The sequence below is a fragment of the Cherax quadricarinatus genome, chromosome 39, assembly GCF_038502225.1.
Source record: "Cherax quadricarinatus isolate ZL_2023a chromosome 39, ASM3850222v1, whole genome shotgun sequence".
Taxonomy (NCBI): Eukaryota; Metazoa; Arthropoda; class Malacostraca; order Decapoda; family Parastacidae; genus Cherax; species Cherax quadricarinatus.
This window is the reverse complement of record NC_091330.1, coordinates 2,540,874-2,558,792: the sequence shown is the minus strand read 5'-3', so window position 1 is coordinate 2,558,792 and position 17,919 is coordinate 2,540,874. Positions and strand designations below refer to the sequence as shown.

Below are 17,919 nucleotides of genomic sequence, written 5' to 3'. Positions count from 1 at the left end.
GTCTAGCTTTGTTTATACTTGAGTGAACACTAACCTGCGCTCTCATTCACGCATTTTACGATTATTTCGTTGTGTTTAGTGCTTGTGGGACTGTGAAATAAGCTGCCATGGGCCCAAAAAAACTTGCTAGTGGTACCCCTGTGGTAAAGAAAGTGAGAAACACCATAGATGTGAAGAAGGAAATAATACAGAAGTATGAGAGTGGTGTGAGACTTGTTGAGATTGCCAGGATGTATGGGAAAAACAAGTCGACCATCGGTTCTATCCTGTCAAAGAAAGAACAAATCAAGGAAGCTGATGTTGCAAAAGGTGTTAATATGCTAACCAAAAAAAGACCACAAATAGTTGAAGAGGTTGAGAAGTTGTTGCTGGTGTGGATCAAGGATAAAGAGATTGCAGGTGATAGTGTTTCAGAGACGATTATTTGCGAAAAGGCAAGGAAGCTGCATGCCGATCTGGTACAGAAAACTCCTGGAACCAGTGCTGATAGTGAATTTAAGGCCAGCAGAGGCTGGTTTGACAGATTTAAGAAGCATAGTGGCATACACAATGTTGTAAGACATGGTGAGGCAGCCAGTTCAGACAAATGGGCAGCTGAGAAGTTTGTACAGGAGTTTAAGGGGTACATAGACAGTGAAGAATTGAAACCTGAACAAGTGTTTAATTGTGACGAAACAGGCTTGTTTTGGATGAAAATGCCAAAAAGGACCTTCATCACACAGGAGGAAAAGGCACTGCCAGGACACAAGCCTATGAAAGACAGGCTTACTCTTTTGTTCTGTGCTAATGCTAGTGGTGATTTTAAAGTGAAGCCTTTACTTGTGTATCATTCAGAAAATCCCAGAGTGTTTAAGATAAACAATATCTTTAAGAACAAGTTATGTGTCTTGTGGAAAGCTAATCATAAGGCATGGGTCACAAGACAAATTTTCAAAGAGTGGGTCCATGAAATGTTTGGCCCCAGTGTGAAAAAATACCTCCAGGAAAAGAAATTGCCACTCAAGTGCCTCCTGTTAATGGACAATGCTCCTGCTCATCCTCCAAACTTATTAGACCTCTTGTCTAAGGACTTCAGTTTTATAAAAGTGAAGTTCTTGCCTCCTAACACTACTCCTCTCCTCCAGCCCATGGACCAGCAGGTCATTTCTAACTTCAAAAAACTCTACACAAAAGCAGTGTTTGAAAAGTGCTTTGAAGTGACCACAGACACTAAGTTGACCCTAAGAGAGTTCTGGAGGAATCACTTCAACATCTACAGCTCCATAAGCCTTACAGGTAAGGCTTGGGAGGGAGTGACTTCCAGGACTTTGAACTCTGCTTGGAGACAATTGTGGCCAGATTGTGTCCAAAAGAAGGATTTTGAAGGGTTTGAGGCTGACCCTGACCTGACCCAGCTTACTCTCTGCCTGTTGTGGACTCTACTGTGGCATTGGGGAACATCCTGGGGTTGGAGGTGAGTGGTGAGGATGTGGAAGAGTTGGTGGAGGACCACAGGGAAGAGCTAACCACTGAAGAGCTGCAAGAGCTTCATATGGAGCAGTATCAGACCACAGCTGAGGAACTTGCTTCAGAGGAGGAGGAAGAGGGAGTGGATGAGGTGCCTTCTTCAAAGATTAAGGAGATTTGTGCCAAGTGGAATGATGTCCAAATGTTTGTTCAGAAGTACCACCCTGAGCAAGCTGAAACAAGCCATCTTTGCAACAAGTTCAGTGACAGAACCATGTCCCATTTTAGGGAAATGTTAAAGAGGTGCCAGAAACAGAGGACTGTAGACAGTTATTTTGTGAGACAGGGGTCCAGTGACTCTCAAGCTGGCCCTAGTGGCATTAAAAGACAGAAGGGAAGTAACCCCAGAGAGGGCTTTACCTGAAGTCCTCATGGAGGGGGATTCTCCTTCCAAACACTAACCCCAACTCCCTCTCTCCTCCTCCCTATCTGCCAGATGCCATCACCAATCTTCAATAAAGGTAAGTAAAAATTTTATTTTATATGTATTACTATACATAATTAAAAACTATAGTATTCGTTGTATGTAAAACTGTAATTAATCTCTATAAAATGTATATTTGTGAATATTTTTGGGTTTCTGGAACAGATTAATTGTATTTCCATTATTTCTTATGGGAAATATTGCTTCGAATTTCAGACTTTTCGAATTTAGAACTAGCTCCTGGAACGGATTAAGTTCGATTTTTGAGGTTCCACTGTAATTTACAATAATTGAAATGCAGAATTCACCTGAGTTTACTGTGGCCAAAATAAAGAATAATACTAAGGAAGAGGTGTTTATTTTCAGCCCATTATCACACTACCTGAAAGATACCTAAAGGTCGTTTCTGGAGGTCAATGTCCCTGCAGCCCAGTCCCAGACCAGGTCATTTCAGGTTTCCCATTTTCCTTGGCCACTTTATTGCTAGACAAGTCATGACTTGTCTTTAATTTGCTTATTTTTGATGTGGCATAAGCTCACCCAGCCTAATTTAATCTAATTTAACTAATCTAACTTTAAATAAAAAAAATACTATTTGGAGAAAAATAGGAAGCACAGGATTATCTGGAGTTTATCTGGAGAGAGTTCCGGGGGTCAACGCCCCCGCGGCCCGGTCTGTGACCAGGCCTCCTTAGGTCAGTGTCCCAGGATGCGACCCACACCAGTCGACTAACACCCAGGTACCTATTTTACTGATGGGGAACATAGACAACAGGTGAAAAGAAACACGTCCAATGTTTCTACTCTGGCTGGGAATCGAACCCAGGCCCTCACCATGTGAAGCGAGAGCGTTAACCACCAGGCCACCAGAGCCACCTGAGCAAATCATAAACTACTGATGTTTTGAAATGAGAATGGGTTGTTATTTCTATATACAGGAATCAGTTGGGGCTTATATGCTTTGCTCAGTTCCAACTGGAGACAAGAAATGCCAAAATTGGGGAGGTGGTGAAAGCCTCTGAATTAGAAATGCCTGTGTCATTAGGGACAAAACCCGGTTTGCTGTTGTAGGCCCTGGCCTAAGGTACTAAAATGGAACTGAAAGACAAGAATAGTACCCTACAGCAAAGGCGAAGCTTGTAGAGTAGAAACAAATAATCTGTGGTTGCAATCATGTAACTGGAATCTGAGGTAACATGAGGTGAAATTTCTTTAGACATCCAACAATCATGCTGGAAACTATGCATAAGAGGATCTCCATGCTTAGTCCTGAGTAAAGTCCACACTGTAATACAGCAAGCCTTCTGCAACACCAGAAGAGCATGCCATTGCATACATGCACAAACCCCAGAACAACTGACAACAGGAAAGCTCAAGATTAGTTACAGGTGGAGGCCTGCCCCCACAAACCTAAGTGGATGACCCGTCAATCCCAGACATCAATCTGGTCTTGAGAGGCATCCCCCGTCCGCACAGAGTGGCAAGGTATCTGGAGATTATCTGGAGAGAGTTCCGGGGGTCAACGCCCCTGCGGCCCGGTCTGTGACCAGGCCTCCTTAGGTCAGTGTCCCAGGATGCGACCCACACCAGTCGACTAACACCCAGGTACCCATTTTACTGATGGGGAACATAGACAACAGGTGGAAAGAAACACGTCCAATGTTTCTACTCTGGCTGGGAATCGAACCCAGGCCCTCACCGTGTGAAGCGAGAGCGTTAACCACCAGGCCACCAGAGCCGTGAATATTTAAACTAGGTGATACACCCACTGCTATGCCAAGACTAATAAGACAGATGGGAGAGGGAGTTTGGATCCCTCTGGGGAAATAACTCCAGCAACAATGCCCCATAACAGCCTGTAGTGATTGTGGACCCCTTCTAAACAAATAAAAGGATGGCTAGCCAAACAGAGAGCAGAATGTACAAAACAATGTATGTACAAAGGATGGATGCCAGGAGAAATGTCTTGAGGTTGGTTATCAACAACAGAGACAACCAGAGAAGAGTACATGTCTGCTAAGCCCCAGGTGAGGTGTTGATGATGACCTGTAGGGATTCCTGCCCAAGCTATATGACAGTTGGGTCCATCCTTGTAAATATTTTGCACAGTCAAATGATAATTACTGAAATAATTTATGTTCTCAGCTGTTGCTCAGTTGGTAAAAAGTCTAGAGGTTTAAGCAGTGTACAAAACCTCCCTGCAAGCTTGTCACAGAAACTAGCACATAACTCATAACTGGAAACTTGAAAGGTAACACAAGGAAGGGTTGTCAACTTGTAAGCCTATCTATTTTTACAACCATTTTGCAGATGTTTATTGTATATACATATTCTAGTTGCAGACAGTTTACCCAAATAAGCCAAGGTAATCCACTTGATAACAACTATAAAGAATTATTAAAATTCTCTGTACTACATAGTACTGTACAGTGGAACCCCGGTTTTCTTCTTTAATCCGTTCCAGAAGGTCAGCCAAAAACCGATTTGAAGAAATAATGTAAATCCAATTAATCCGTTCCAGACACCCAAAAATATTAACAAAAAATACATTTTATAGAGAATAACTATAGTTTTACAAACAGCCTCTCCTCAATGATGGAGTTCTGTTCCTGAGACCACGTCGTTAAACGAATTCGTCACTAAGTGAGGACCATACTACAATGGTAGTGAATTTTGTGTCAACCATCTTTGATATTGTTTTAATGTCACCTTTGCACCATTAATAACATTTCTGATATATTTTTAAATGTTTATGCAGTAGCATACTGTATAATGAAATAAACAGAATATAGGAAATCAGCTCTAATATACATTATTGAGGTATGAATGCTGGTCAGAGAGCCCGTTGTAAGTCTGAGGCATTGGTTAACGAGTATGTCGCTAAGTGAGGAGAGGCTGTACAGAAAACAATGAGAAATAAATATAAATGACTAATGAAATGGATAAATGAGCATTTAACATCACTTTTACCTTTACTGAAGACTCTTGTTGGCGTATGGAAGACGGTGAGGAGGGGAGAGGGAGGAGAGGTTGTTGTTTGGAAGGGAAATCCCCCTCCATAAGGACTTCAGGTATCAAAACCCTATCTGGGGTTACTTCCCTTCTTTGTCTTCTACTGGCACTAGGACCAGCTTGAGTCACTGGACCCCTGTTGCACAAAAAATCTGTTCAGAGAGGCCTGTTTATGGTGTCTCTTTAAGATTTGCCTAAAATGGGACACTGCATTGCCATTGAACATGTTGCTGACATGTCTTGCAATAGCTTTGTTAGGGTGATATTTTTCCATAAAACTCTGCACCTCACTCCACTTTGCACAAATGTCCTTAATAACCCTTTATCGGGTTGGGCCAAAAAAATTCGGTATTGATTACGTGTTTTTGGCGCGTGTCATACTTCGCGCCCCGCGCGGCCAGCTTCCCGTTCTTTAGTTCCAACCAATCACAAGCCTTCCCTGAGTCTCTTCAGCTAAGTACAGTTCGCTTCTGCCGCCTTCCCATTGGTTGAGAGATCAAAATATAAACACTAGCGGCTTGGCTTCGAACACACGCGCATTTTTCCCTCCACCCTTGCTAATCTACTCTTGGATTATATATTCTACAATGTCGGTAAGTACTGATTGTTGTGTTTAGTGCTTACATGAATAGTTTAGGCATATTTTGATATATACCTAAAGTCCGTGTGAAGCATAATATGAGTGTAGCATGCAGTTGAAAAAAGTGCATGCATTTTAGTCCGAATTATTTCGGTATTGCGCGAGTTTCCGGGAATGTCCAATTTTAGTCAAATAAATATTTATAAAAAATTTTCAATTGCATATATGAACTCTGTAGTGGTCTGGATTTATACAGGAGGTTTCTATTGTCCTTCCAGTTCCATGAGAGGCTGTTTTATGGGGAGCAGTCGACCAGCAGGTCGAGGTATATCTGCGTTTCTGAAGACAGTGACTCAGAACCAGAGGTAGACGAACCAGAATTGCTGGATAGTGGTGATGAATACTTGCCAACGGATGCACAGGATGCAGAGATGTCAACTGATGATGAGGAAGAAAGGGAAGAAAGGCCAGCCAAAAAGCAGAAAGTAATGAGGAAAAAGAAAACTTTTAGGATTGAGGCATACCCGGATGAGGAAGAGATCCATGAGAATATTGCTCTTCAAGTTTCATCTGAGTGGACCGTAGATGACATTGAAAATGATCCTTTGCCGGCATATGAACATGAAAAGCCTCTTGCAATTAGGTCTCCATATGAGTATTTTCGTATGTTCGTTACTCCAGCCATGATAGATAACATAGCATATCAAACAAATTTGTATACAAGGCAACAAGACGTAAATAGTACTTTTTCAACAGATTCTGAAGAGATCATGAGGTTCATAGGTATTTTGTTGTTCATGGGTATTAATTCACTACCATCCCTCGAAGACTATTGGAAAGCTGGTTTTAGGAGCCAACAGGTTGCAGATAGCATGGCGTCTAAGAGGTTTAGGTACCTTAGAAGTCATATTCATTTCAATGACAACACAAAAAAGGATAATGACAGATTCTACAAAGTAAGGCCTCTTTACACTGAACTAACTAATGCTTGCTTGAAAATTCCAGCTACACCCAAGCAATCTATTGATGAAGTCATGGTTGGTTTCAAGGGTAAAACTGCTGGAAACCTAAGGCAGTACATCAAAACAAAACCAGATAAGTGGGGTTTCAAACTTTTTTGTCGTGCAAGTCAAGATGGACTCATACATGATATACTCATGTATCAAGGCACAACAACTTTTGACACACATCCCATACAGCTGCCACAGGAAGAATGTAAACTTCCAATAAGTACAAAGATTGTTCTGGCACTTGCACAAACTATGAACAAGACAAACACATCAGCAATCTATGCTGACAATTTCTTTTCAAGTATGCCTTTGGTCAAGCTACTAAGAGATAAGTATAACTGCAGATACACTGGAACAGTACGTGACAATAGATGTGGTAAGCCACATCTGGTGCCTATCAAACAAATGGAAAAAAACAGTGTGGTCAGGGGCAATTTTTGCTTCAACAACAATGATGGTGTCCTTGTTGTACGATGGAAGGACACCAAAGTTGTGACTTTAGTGACAACTGATATTGGGGTCAAGCCCATGAGTCTTGTTGAGAGATATAACAAGGGTACAAAGAGGAAAGAGAAAATATCGTGCCCTGCAGTCATCAAGAACTATAATGCAAACATGGGAGGTATTGACAAAAGCAACATGTTGGTGCATCTCTACAAAACACCAATGAAATCAAAACGTTGGTACATGCGGCTATTTGCCTATATTATTGATCTTGCTGTTGTGAATGCATGGGTGCTTTATTGCCGTGATTCTCGAGCAATAAAGCAAAAGTGTATGCAACTGAAGTATTTCAGGAATTCTATCTCTGAAATTGCAAGGTCTAAAGGACAAAACCTTAGAGGGAGCAGCCTAAGAACAACTCCAAGACCTTCACCAACTAATTCACCATGTACTTCCAATGGTGTTGGCATAGTGAAACCTGGGAGGGGAACACGTACAGAAATGCCTGATGACAGTGTTAGGAAAGACATGACTCTAATGCACTTCCCAATGGCAGGGCAAAGGCCGTTTACTTGCAAGTATTGCAGCACCTCGAAAAAAACGGTAACATCGTCATTCGTCTGTAGTGTATGCAAAGTAAATCTGTGCATAAAGACTGATAGAAATTGTTTCACAGACTTCCATCTTGCCAATTAGCAATATAGAATCATTGGTCTTCCAAATGAATCTCAGGAATATAGGGATTGAAACTTGCATCACTTTGCAATTTGGCATTGTTGATATTTGCTTCCTTTTTATATTTTTGTAAGTATTAAAAAATGTTTTGATAAAAGTTCCATTTATGTTTTTTATATTGTCTGTTTGTATATTAAATTTAAAAAATTGTTTTGGTGTGTTTTATTAACAATTGCAAGTTTGCAACATAGAATTTTTTAATCACTTTGTCGGGGGCGGCCTAATATTTTCGGTCTTCGGAGATTGGCAATTGCTCGAAAACTAACCATCAGAAATCAATTTATATGGGATCAGTGACCTTGTATTGAGTTACTCTATCCACCATAGGGAGTTCAGTTCGAATTTCAAATTTTCGGACCCCTTGCGCGATGAAGGGTTAATTGCTGAAGAAGGCACATTCTCCCCTCTATCTTCCTCCTCCTCCTCTGAAGCAATTTTCTCAGCTAAGGTCTGTTGCTGTTCCAGATGAAGGTCTTGCAGCTCTTCAGTGGTTAGCTCTTCCCTGTGGTCATCCACCAACTCTTCCACATCCTGGCCACTCACTTCCAACCCATGGATTTCTCCAAAGACACAATAGAATTCTTTCTTGAATTCTATTGTGTTTCTCACATTCTTTACCAATGGGGTGGCACACAGAACTTTCTTTGGCCCTATGGTGGCTTATTTAGCAGTCACAAGTACAAAACACAATGGATTATTACAAAATGTTTCGGATGAACGCGCTGAGTAATGCTCACTGAATGAGTAACAAAGGCAGACTCAATCACAAATGTATGAGTGGTTGCGTCCTGCAGGCAGGTGGACGTACCTGGTACAGACGATTTCTAAGCGGATGTACAAAAATGAAGAAAATTTCGCTGAAAAAAGTGGTCAAAAATTGAAATGCATGATAACCAGACCAAACGAAAACCAAGGTTCCACTGTACTTCCTTTGGAGACTTTAGTGGATGATTAAATAATGTCAACAATATGCAACATCTGTACAGAAAAAGAATTACTGTACATAAAGTTTTACTAGATATTAATGACAAACAAAAAAATAAATTAGGCACTAACATATTAAAGAGTTTGTAGAAAACCTACATCTCTTCCTGAGAACAAACAAAATAGATTAGACCCACTTACTTGTAAAGAAGTCTAAAGTAGTTTCTTGGGGGTACAACGATGCCACAATTTACTATTAAACATTCAGAGATAAAACAACTTATTTGCCTGTTGTTACAGGTAGCCTGAGTGATGATGCGATCTGCCTCTTTCACATATTTTTCAGCTGAAATAAAGTGAAATGATCAATAACATAAAGTTGAAAGTCGTTTACCCCATGGCAACACTGTGGGGGTTGCCACATGCTGTGTATTATAATATTTACGATTTTCCAATTTTTCTTAGGAATTTGGATTCCAGCAGGTACATAATGTGGTCTAGAACACACATTTCCTGCACAATGCCTTTCAGCTTACAGCCATTACACAGCAATGTAGTTACACAAAAGATGTCTACAGTATATTGCTTTTTATTGCTTTTAAAAGTTTCACAAAAGCACACACACACACACACACACACACACACACACACACACACACAAGAAAGTCCATTTGTTTCACTTTCCTACTGTTCTACCCTATGTACACATGTATACAGGCACTGGTCAAGTTCCTAGAAATGTTGCAGTCTGTGGACATCCCTGAAATACAGCTTCATTTATAAGTGTGTTAAACAACCATGGTCTACCTGGAGTCTACCTGGAGGGTATTCTGGGAATCAATACCCCTGCGGCCCAGTCCATGACCAGGCCTCCCGGCGGATCAGGACTTGATCAACTAGGCTGTTACTGCTGGATGCATGTAGTCCAACGTATGAACCACAGCCCAGATGATCCAGCACTGACTTTAGGTATCTATTCAGGTCCCTCTTGAAGACAACCAGGAGCCTATTGGTAATTCTCCTTATGGCTGGTGGGAGGCTGTTGAACAGTCTTGGTGTCATTCTCGAGACTGCTTAAGGCTTCAAAGGAATTGTGAACGGGGATGGTGTACTCATTATCACCTACTGTCACCATGGGACGGTTTGACTGGGGCGCTCGAATTCCCCCGAATTGGAAGAATGAGCCTGGTTCTGGTTATTTTGAGAACCACGATGTCTATTTCCTCTACGGGTTCTGGGGTTGGAACGGCCACGGAAAGACCTAGAGTACTGAAGGTTGTAGAGAGCATTGCACTCAGATGTGTCATGTCCATGTATTCTATGATAAGTACAGTAGGGAAGATCTGACTGGTACTCATCATCAGTACGACGCCTCTTAGGGTAACTATCAGGACAATTAATTGCAATATGGCCACGGAAACCACAGTTGTAACAAGTCCACTGACTATGGTTACTGAATGTACTATGAATACTACGAGGTTTATAATGACTCTGTACACTGGTCCTTGGTGATCGCTGAGATGGTTGACGACCACGATTTGTCGCTGTGGCGCAAACAAGAGGTGGTGCAGACTGAGGCATAGGTGTGAAATTACTTTTGATACATGGGAAAGTACCCTGGGGGCACAAGGAACGTACATGATTTAAGGCTGTAAGGGGTTCCATCGTCACAGTTGGAGGATTAGCCTCATAAGCACACACGGAAGCAGGCGGCATTAGTTCTTTGATTGCTCCAAAAGCTGCTATTTTAGCAAACGATGCTGTGGATGGTTTATAGACTCTGACAATCCTCCTGATCCTGTACTCTCTACCTCTAATACTCAGTCAGACGATCAACCTGAATGTCGTTATTCCCTACATACACGACAGGTATTGAGAAATCCTCAAGTATCATTTGTAACTACCAATTCAGATTTGCCTCAAATACAGCATGAGTTAGCCAGTGCTACAGAGTTTGATCCTCCCAGAGATGACACCCATTCTGCATATGTCAATCTCACCCTAGCAGAGTTGGGGTTAAATGTAAATAACCTGTATAGATGAATAATTACAGTATCAGCTTATCAGTATTCAAGAATTTTTTTTTTGTGTTCACGTTCTCTCCGAATTCTGAGAGTTAACAGTCTAGATTTGAGTGCACCGAATCTGCCTTTCTGTTAAACACTTCTTTCTTTGTATATATTCCTTCCTCAGAATTCGTAGATCACATGAATACAGATCGATCGATCAAATTTTTTTTTATCACTTCTATTGTGTAATCCCAACGTTGAGTTTCATTCGATGAGTTGTGCTATATTATACCTTGTATTGCATTACAGTTTCAGTTACGTAAGCTTCCATTCCAATGTTCTACTTATGTATGTTATAATGTTCAATTGTTGTGTACTTTGACATTGTATAGAATCAGCCCAAGCCATACACCTGCCATCTCTAGTTTGTATTAGTTGTATGTCGGGACGACATATGTTAGCGTCGCCGAACTCTCAGTAGTAGTACCAGTTCCTAGTAACCAGTTACCAGTAACCAGTGTACCAGTAGATGACTCACTACCAACCGTCTCTGCGTGAATCACTGACTGTATTCATATTGCTGCTGACCATAGCAGGATTTCAAACACCCCCTCACACATAGGCACTGGTGGGTCAGTCAGGCTAGGGAGCAGAGAGAGGCAGGACGGCTGTTGGCGCTTTCCCATACTTCCTGTTATATATTATACGTACTACCAGCCTACGTGAGTATTCCTACCCTATCCACGTATCGAAAACCCACATGACATTGGGCCCCAGACACTTACTGTGTTTTCTCTTAATGTACTAATGGCACCCCTACTTTCCATTTCACTGGGGATATGTTGAATCACCTGCCAAGTCTTTTGCATTCATAGGGAGTGATTTCTGTGTGCAGATTAGGGACCAGTCCCTCTAAAATTTTCCAGGTGAAGATTATGATGTATCTCTCACCTGTGCTCCAGTGAGAACAAGTCAAATGCTTCCAAGTGCTCCCAGTAGTTAAGGTGTTTGGCAGAGCTTATATGCACAGTAAAGGTTCTCTGTACATTCTCTAGATCTGCAATTTCACCTGTCTTGAATGGGGATGTTAATGTACAGCAGTATTCCAGCCTAGAGAGAACATGTGATTTAAAAAGGATCATCATTGGCCTGGCATCTCTTGCCTTGAATGTTCTCATTATCCATCCTATCACTTTCCTTGCAGATGTGATCCTTGAAGCTGTTGTGATCCTTGAAGCTGACATCCTCAGACATTATCACTCCCAGGTCCTTCACATTACTTTTCTGCTCTATTGTGCAATTAGAGTTTATAGTATACTCAAGTCTAGGTATTATTTCCTCCAGTTTTCCATAATGGAGTAGTTGGAATTTGTCTTCACTTAGTATCACATTGTTCTCCGCCGCCCATTGGAAAACTTGGTTTATATCTTCTTGGAGGTTTGCCATGTTCTCAACAGATGACACTCTCATGCAGATCCTAGTATCATCTGCAAAAGATGATACGGTGCCATGATTTACATATCTGTCTATGTCTGATATAAGAATGAGGAACCTGATAAGGGCGAGTACTGTGCCTTGTGGAAAAGAGCTCTTCATTGCGGCAGCTTCTGATTTAACTCTGTTTACCACTACTCTTTGTGTTCGATTGGTTAGAAAGTTGAAGATACATCTGCCCACTTTGCCAGCTATCCCTTTAGCATGCATTTTGTGTACTGTCACACCATGATCGCACTTGTCAAAGTCTTTTGTAAAATCTTTGTATACTACATCTGCATTCTGTTTGTTTTGCAGTGCATTCAAGACCATATCATAGTAGTCCAGTAGCTGGGAGAGGCAGGAGCAACCTGCTCTGAGCCCATGTTGCCCTGGATTATGCAATTGTTGGGAATCCAAGTGGTTTGCAATCCTGCTTCTTAGAACTCTTTCAAAGATTTTTATGATGCGGGACATTGGAGCTATTGGTCTATAGCTTTTAGCTATTGCTTTTCTGCCACCTTTATGGAGTGGGGCTATATCCATTGTTTTTAGTGACTGCAGAATCTCACCTGTGTCTATGCTCGTTTTCCATGGTGACATCACATATTTGTCTAAGGCCTATTTTTGCTAGAAAATAGTCTTCCCTCTCTCCTACATACACCCTGAGCCTCTATCCACATAAATTTTTTTTTTTTAATACTCTATCACCTATTCCATGCATTTGTAACAACTGCCACACTGCTTCCCAATCCACCCTATATACCAGTAAGCCTTTTCTAATTCATAAATGCAACAGTAAAACCTTATCTTTATCTAAAAATTGATCATTAACATGCTTCGATGTACACACTTGCTCTACACATCCTTTACCCTTCTTAAATCCTCCTTGTTCCTCTGCAATCCTACTTTCTGTCCCACCCTTAATTCTATCAATAATAACTGCCATACACTTTGCCTGGTATACTCTTTATTCCCCAATAATAATAATTAATATATAATAAATGTATATGATAATATAATGATATAATAATAATATAATACTGTAGTATTAGTGCCCTTCTGGCAAGACAGTGATTGAGTGAATGGTGAAAGTATTTTTTCTTTTTGAGGTTAGAATATCTAGGTGGGAAATGGCCAATTTATTAACAAAAAATATGTATATAATATGGTAATAATAATAATACATACAATATTGGGAGCAAGGGTCTAGTAACCCCTTCTGTATACATTACTAAAGTTAAAAAGAGAAACTTTTGTTTTTCCTTTTGGGCCACCTTGCCTCTGTGGGATATGGCTGGTTTGTTGAAAGAAGTATAACGAAAAAGAAAAAGAAAAACGAAAGGTTCTCTTTTTAACTTTAGTAATATATACAAAAGGGGTTACTAGCCTCTTGCTCCTGGCACTTTAATCACCACTTACAACACACATGGCATACAGAGGAAGAATTCTGTTCCATTTCCCCAAGGAGATAAGAGGAAATAAACAAAGAGAAGAACTAGAAAGAAAAATAGAAGAAAACCTAAAGGGTGTGCCTATATATGCTTGTACAGTGGAACCTCTGTTTTCGTGATTAATTCATTCCCGAAGGTCTGATGAAAACAAAATTGTACGAAAACTGAAGCAATATTTCCCATAAGAAATAATGTAAATCCAATTAATCCGTTCCAGACACCCTAAAATATTAACAAAAATACATTTTATAGATAATAACTATAGTTTTACATACAAAAAACAATGAAAAATAAATATAAATGACTAATGAAATGGATAAATGAACATTTAACATCACTTTTACCTTTATGGAAGACTCTTGTTGGCGTATGGAAGACGGTGAGGAGGGGATAGGGAAGAGGAGAGGTTATTGTTTGGAAGGGAAAACCCCTCCATAAGAACTTAAGGTATCAAGGCTCTATCTGGGGTTACTTCCCTTCTTTGTCTTTTACTGGGGAGACTGGCCACGCATATGCCACTTTTGTACTTTGCTATGAGTTCTTTCTTAAATTCTATCATGTTTCTCGCCTTCTTTATCAAAGGGCTGGCACTTGGAACTTTCTTTGGCCCCATGGTGGCTTATTTAGGAGTCTAACTCAATAAACAAGTACAAAAAACAATGGATTATTACAAAATGTTTTGGATGAACGCTCAGGGTAATGCTCACTTAACGAGAAACAAAGCCAGACCGAGTCAGAACACATGGGATGCTTTGTGTGGGCGTGGGCAGACGGACGTGTTAGGTATGGTGGACCACTGTTGTCGAAAACCGAATCCTACGAAAACCAGAGCATACGAAAACCGAGGTTCCACTGTACATGCATGTGTAGTGTGACCTAAGTATAAATAGAAGTAGCAAGACATACCTGAAACCTTGTATGCTTATGAGACAGAAAAAAGACAACAGCAATCCTACCATCATGTAAAACAATTACAGGCTTCTGTTTTACACTCACTTGGCAGGATGGTAGTACCGCCCTGGGCAGTTGCTGTCTACCAACCTACTACCTTGGATTTTTTAAATTATATTTTTTTTTTTTTTCAACAAGTTGGTCGTCTCCCACCGAGGCAGGGTGACCCAAAAAAGAAAGAAAATCCCCAAAAAGAAAATACTTTCATCATCATTCAACACTTTCACCACACTCACACATTATCACTGCTTTTGCAGAGGTGCTCAGAATACAACAGTTTAGAAGCATATACGTATAAAGATACACAACATATCCCTCCAAACTGCCAATATCCCAAACCCCTCCTTTAAAGTGCAGGCATTGTACTTCCCATTTCCAGGACTCAAGTCCGACTATAAGAAAATAACCGGTTTCCCTGAATCCCTTCACTAAATATTACCCTGCTCACATTCCAACAGATCGTCAGGTCCCAAGTATCATTCGTCTCCATTCACTCCTATCTAACACGCTCATGCACGCTTGCTGGAAGTCCAAGCCCCTCGCCCACAAAACCTCCTTTACCCACTCTTTCCAACCCTTTCGAGGACGACCCCTACCCCTCTTTCCTTCCCCTATAGATTTATATGGTTTCCATGTCATTCTACTTTGATCCATTCTCTCTAAATGACCAAACCACCTCAACAACCCCTCTTCTGCCCTCTGACTAATGCTTTTATTAACTCCACACCTTCTCCTAATTTCCACACTCCAAATTTTCTGCATAATATTTACACCACACATTGCCCTTAGACAGGACATCTCCACTGCCTCCAACCGTCTCCTCGCTGCTGCATTTACCACCCAAGCTTCACATCCATATAAGAGTGCTGGTACTACTATACTTTCATACATTCCCTTCTTTGCCTCCATAGATAACGTTTTTTGACTCCACATATACCTCAATGCACCACTCACCTTTTTTCCCTCATCAATTCTATGATTAACCTCATCCTTCATAAATCCATCCGCCGACACGTCAACTCCCAAGTATCTGAAAACATTCACTTCTTCCATACTCCTCCTCCCCAATTTGATATCCAATTTTTCTTTATCTAAATCATTTGATACCCTCATCACCTTACTCTTTTCTATGTTCACTTTCAACTTTCTACCTTTACACACATTCTCAAACTCATCCACTAACCTTTGCAATTTTTCTTTAGAATCTCCCATAAGCACAGTATCATCAGCAAAAAGTAACTGTGTCAATTCCCATTTTGAATTTGATTCCCCATAATTTAATCCCACCCCTCTCCCGAACACCCTAGCATTTACTTCTTTTACAACCCCATCTATAAATATATTAAACAACCATTGTGACATTACACATGAGGTATTATTATTACCTCAACTGCCAGTTGAGGTAATAATAATACCTCATAGTACAGTGTAATAATCTCTTCTCACCTGCTTGAGGATCATCATCTCGGTATGATCCTTGATAAGTATCTGGGTAGGGAATGACATGGACAAACTCTCTCTTTCCTTGTGCCATCCTGTTGAACATCTTTGGACTGATATCAATCAAGTTTCCCAGATTTCCATGATAAGCCCTAGATAAACCAAAGTTTTAAAATTAGAATAGTAATACATTCATATTTGTGCTTTGATTCAACCAGTATACTATCTACATTTATTGTAAGCTCTTTGACAAGGAAACAATTTCATTCCTAAAAAACCAATGTGTAAATAATTCATTTAATAAAAAAAAATTCATACCTCAATGCATGTCTCCTACGAAGACGACGAAAAAGACATACATTCACCAATCATTCATTCTATATCTGACTTGCCAGAAGTGAGCTGACATCATAATTTGGATTAACCCCTTGACTGTCGAAACTCCAAATCCTGAGGTGTCTCCTGGTGTTGAAAAATTTTCGAAAAAAAAAAAAATTCTTATGAAATGACAGAGAATTTTTTCCCAATGGTAATGACACCAAAAGAACAAAATTTGATGGAAAACTTAAAAAATTATGTTCTCACAAAGTTAGCGACCTCGGCGATATTTTCGCCCAATTTGAGCCCTATTTTCGGCTAATTCCATTGTTCCAGTCGACCAAACTCATAGCTATTTCTTTAGAACTACATTTGTTCTATCGACTGAGCACAAGAAACTGCCCATTTACCAATTTCAACTACCCTATAACATGGTCAGAAATTTGCAATTTGGCCAATTTCACACAAATTAAAAAATATGCCAATTTCAAAATAGGGTCCAGAATGAACAATGTAGACATTCCTGGCTCTAAAATAACATTTTCTTTGTTCATCAGTCATGTCTCCAGGCCCCTCTGATATTACTCTTGCTTTCTATTTTGAATTTTTATTCAAACAAAAAAATAGAAGATTTACTGTTATGCAGACTACTGCAATATTGTAATAATTGTATAAATAATGTCAACCCATTCGTGACTGCATATTAGAATGGCTAGTTGGACATTTATTGAACAATGACATCATTTGTTTACTTTTGAACATTGGCAAAAATCAAATATTTCCCCTAATTTGAGCTCCATTTCAAGGTTCTTTTCATAGTAAAACCAATCAAAATCACCTCTATTTCTATAATATGTTTTCCATTCTATCAAATGAGACCACGAAAACGAGAATACAACCATAAATACTATACGAAAATACAAACAAAGTTGGCATTTTAATCCAAAAAAACGTTTTTTTTTTCTCGTTATGCACTGTGTGCTGCAGGATTTTTTTATTTATATGGTGCACACTGACCACACAGACCCATTCTCTCACATGTGGGCCTACCAGCTTTCTCCTGCTTGATTTGAAGCCGCTAGAATTTTTGAGTATATATACATCAAACACGGTGGTTCGTAAGACGTATATATGCGACCGAAGCAGTCAAAGGGTTAAACTCCAACTGCAACATCCCTAACCCTCCTTTCAGAGTGCAGGTATTGCCTTTCCTACCTCATGGACTAAAGGAAATGAATATGGTGGGCAAAAGTGTAGGTAATTATCAGATAGCTACCCTCCATAAGTTCGAAAGCTACCCATACTGCTACTGCCAAGGAGTTGGAATGTCTTCTTATGTCTCGAGATCAAACTTTGGGCGTTCTCAAGCCCTAGCTAATAAAGAAGTTCTCAAATTTCAAACATCAGAGTTACAAGGATCCACAATGATGAATGGGGCACTTGTGAACCAACTTTTTATGAATGCCACTCTGCAGGTTCAAACATTCAAACAAAATTTATTTTCAAGAATTGTTTCTGCTTTATATCAAATATTTTTTTTTTAACACAGTGGCCATCTCCCACCAGGCAGGGTGATCCAAAAAGAAAAACAAAAGTTTTTCTTTATACATGTAATTATTTATACAGGAGAATGAGTTAC

At 40.1% G+C, this 17,919-nt stretch overlaps 1 protein-coding gene across 4 annotated transcripts in view; it reads right to left on the bottom strand.

Annotated features, from left to right (window-relative positions):
- LOC128696280 (ethanolamine-phosphate phospho-lyase) overlaps positions 1-17,919 on the bottom strand; it is a 46,563-nt gene that overhangs the window by 15,646 nt on the left and 12,998 nt on the right. For all 4 annotated transcript variants that reach the window (XM_053787452.2, XM_053787453.2, XM_053787451.2 and 1 more), the window contains 2 exons: positions 15,969-16,114; positions 8,837-8,981 (listed from right to left, as the gene is read on the bottom strand). In XM_053787452.2, coding sequence (XP_053643427.1) covers positions 8,837-8,981; positions 15,969-16,114 — 291 coding nt within the window. The remainder of the gene's footprint in view (positions 1-8,836; positions 8,982-15,968; positions 16,115-17,919) is intronic.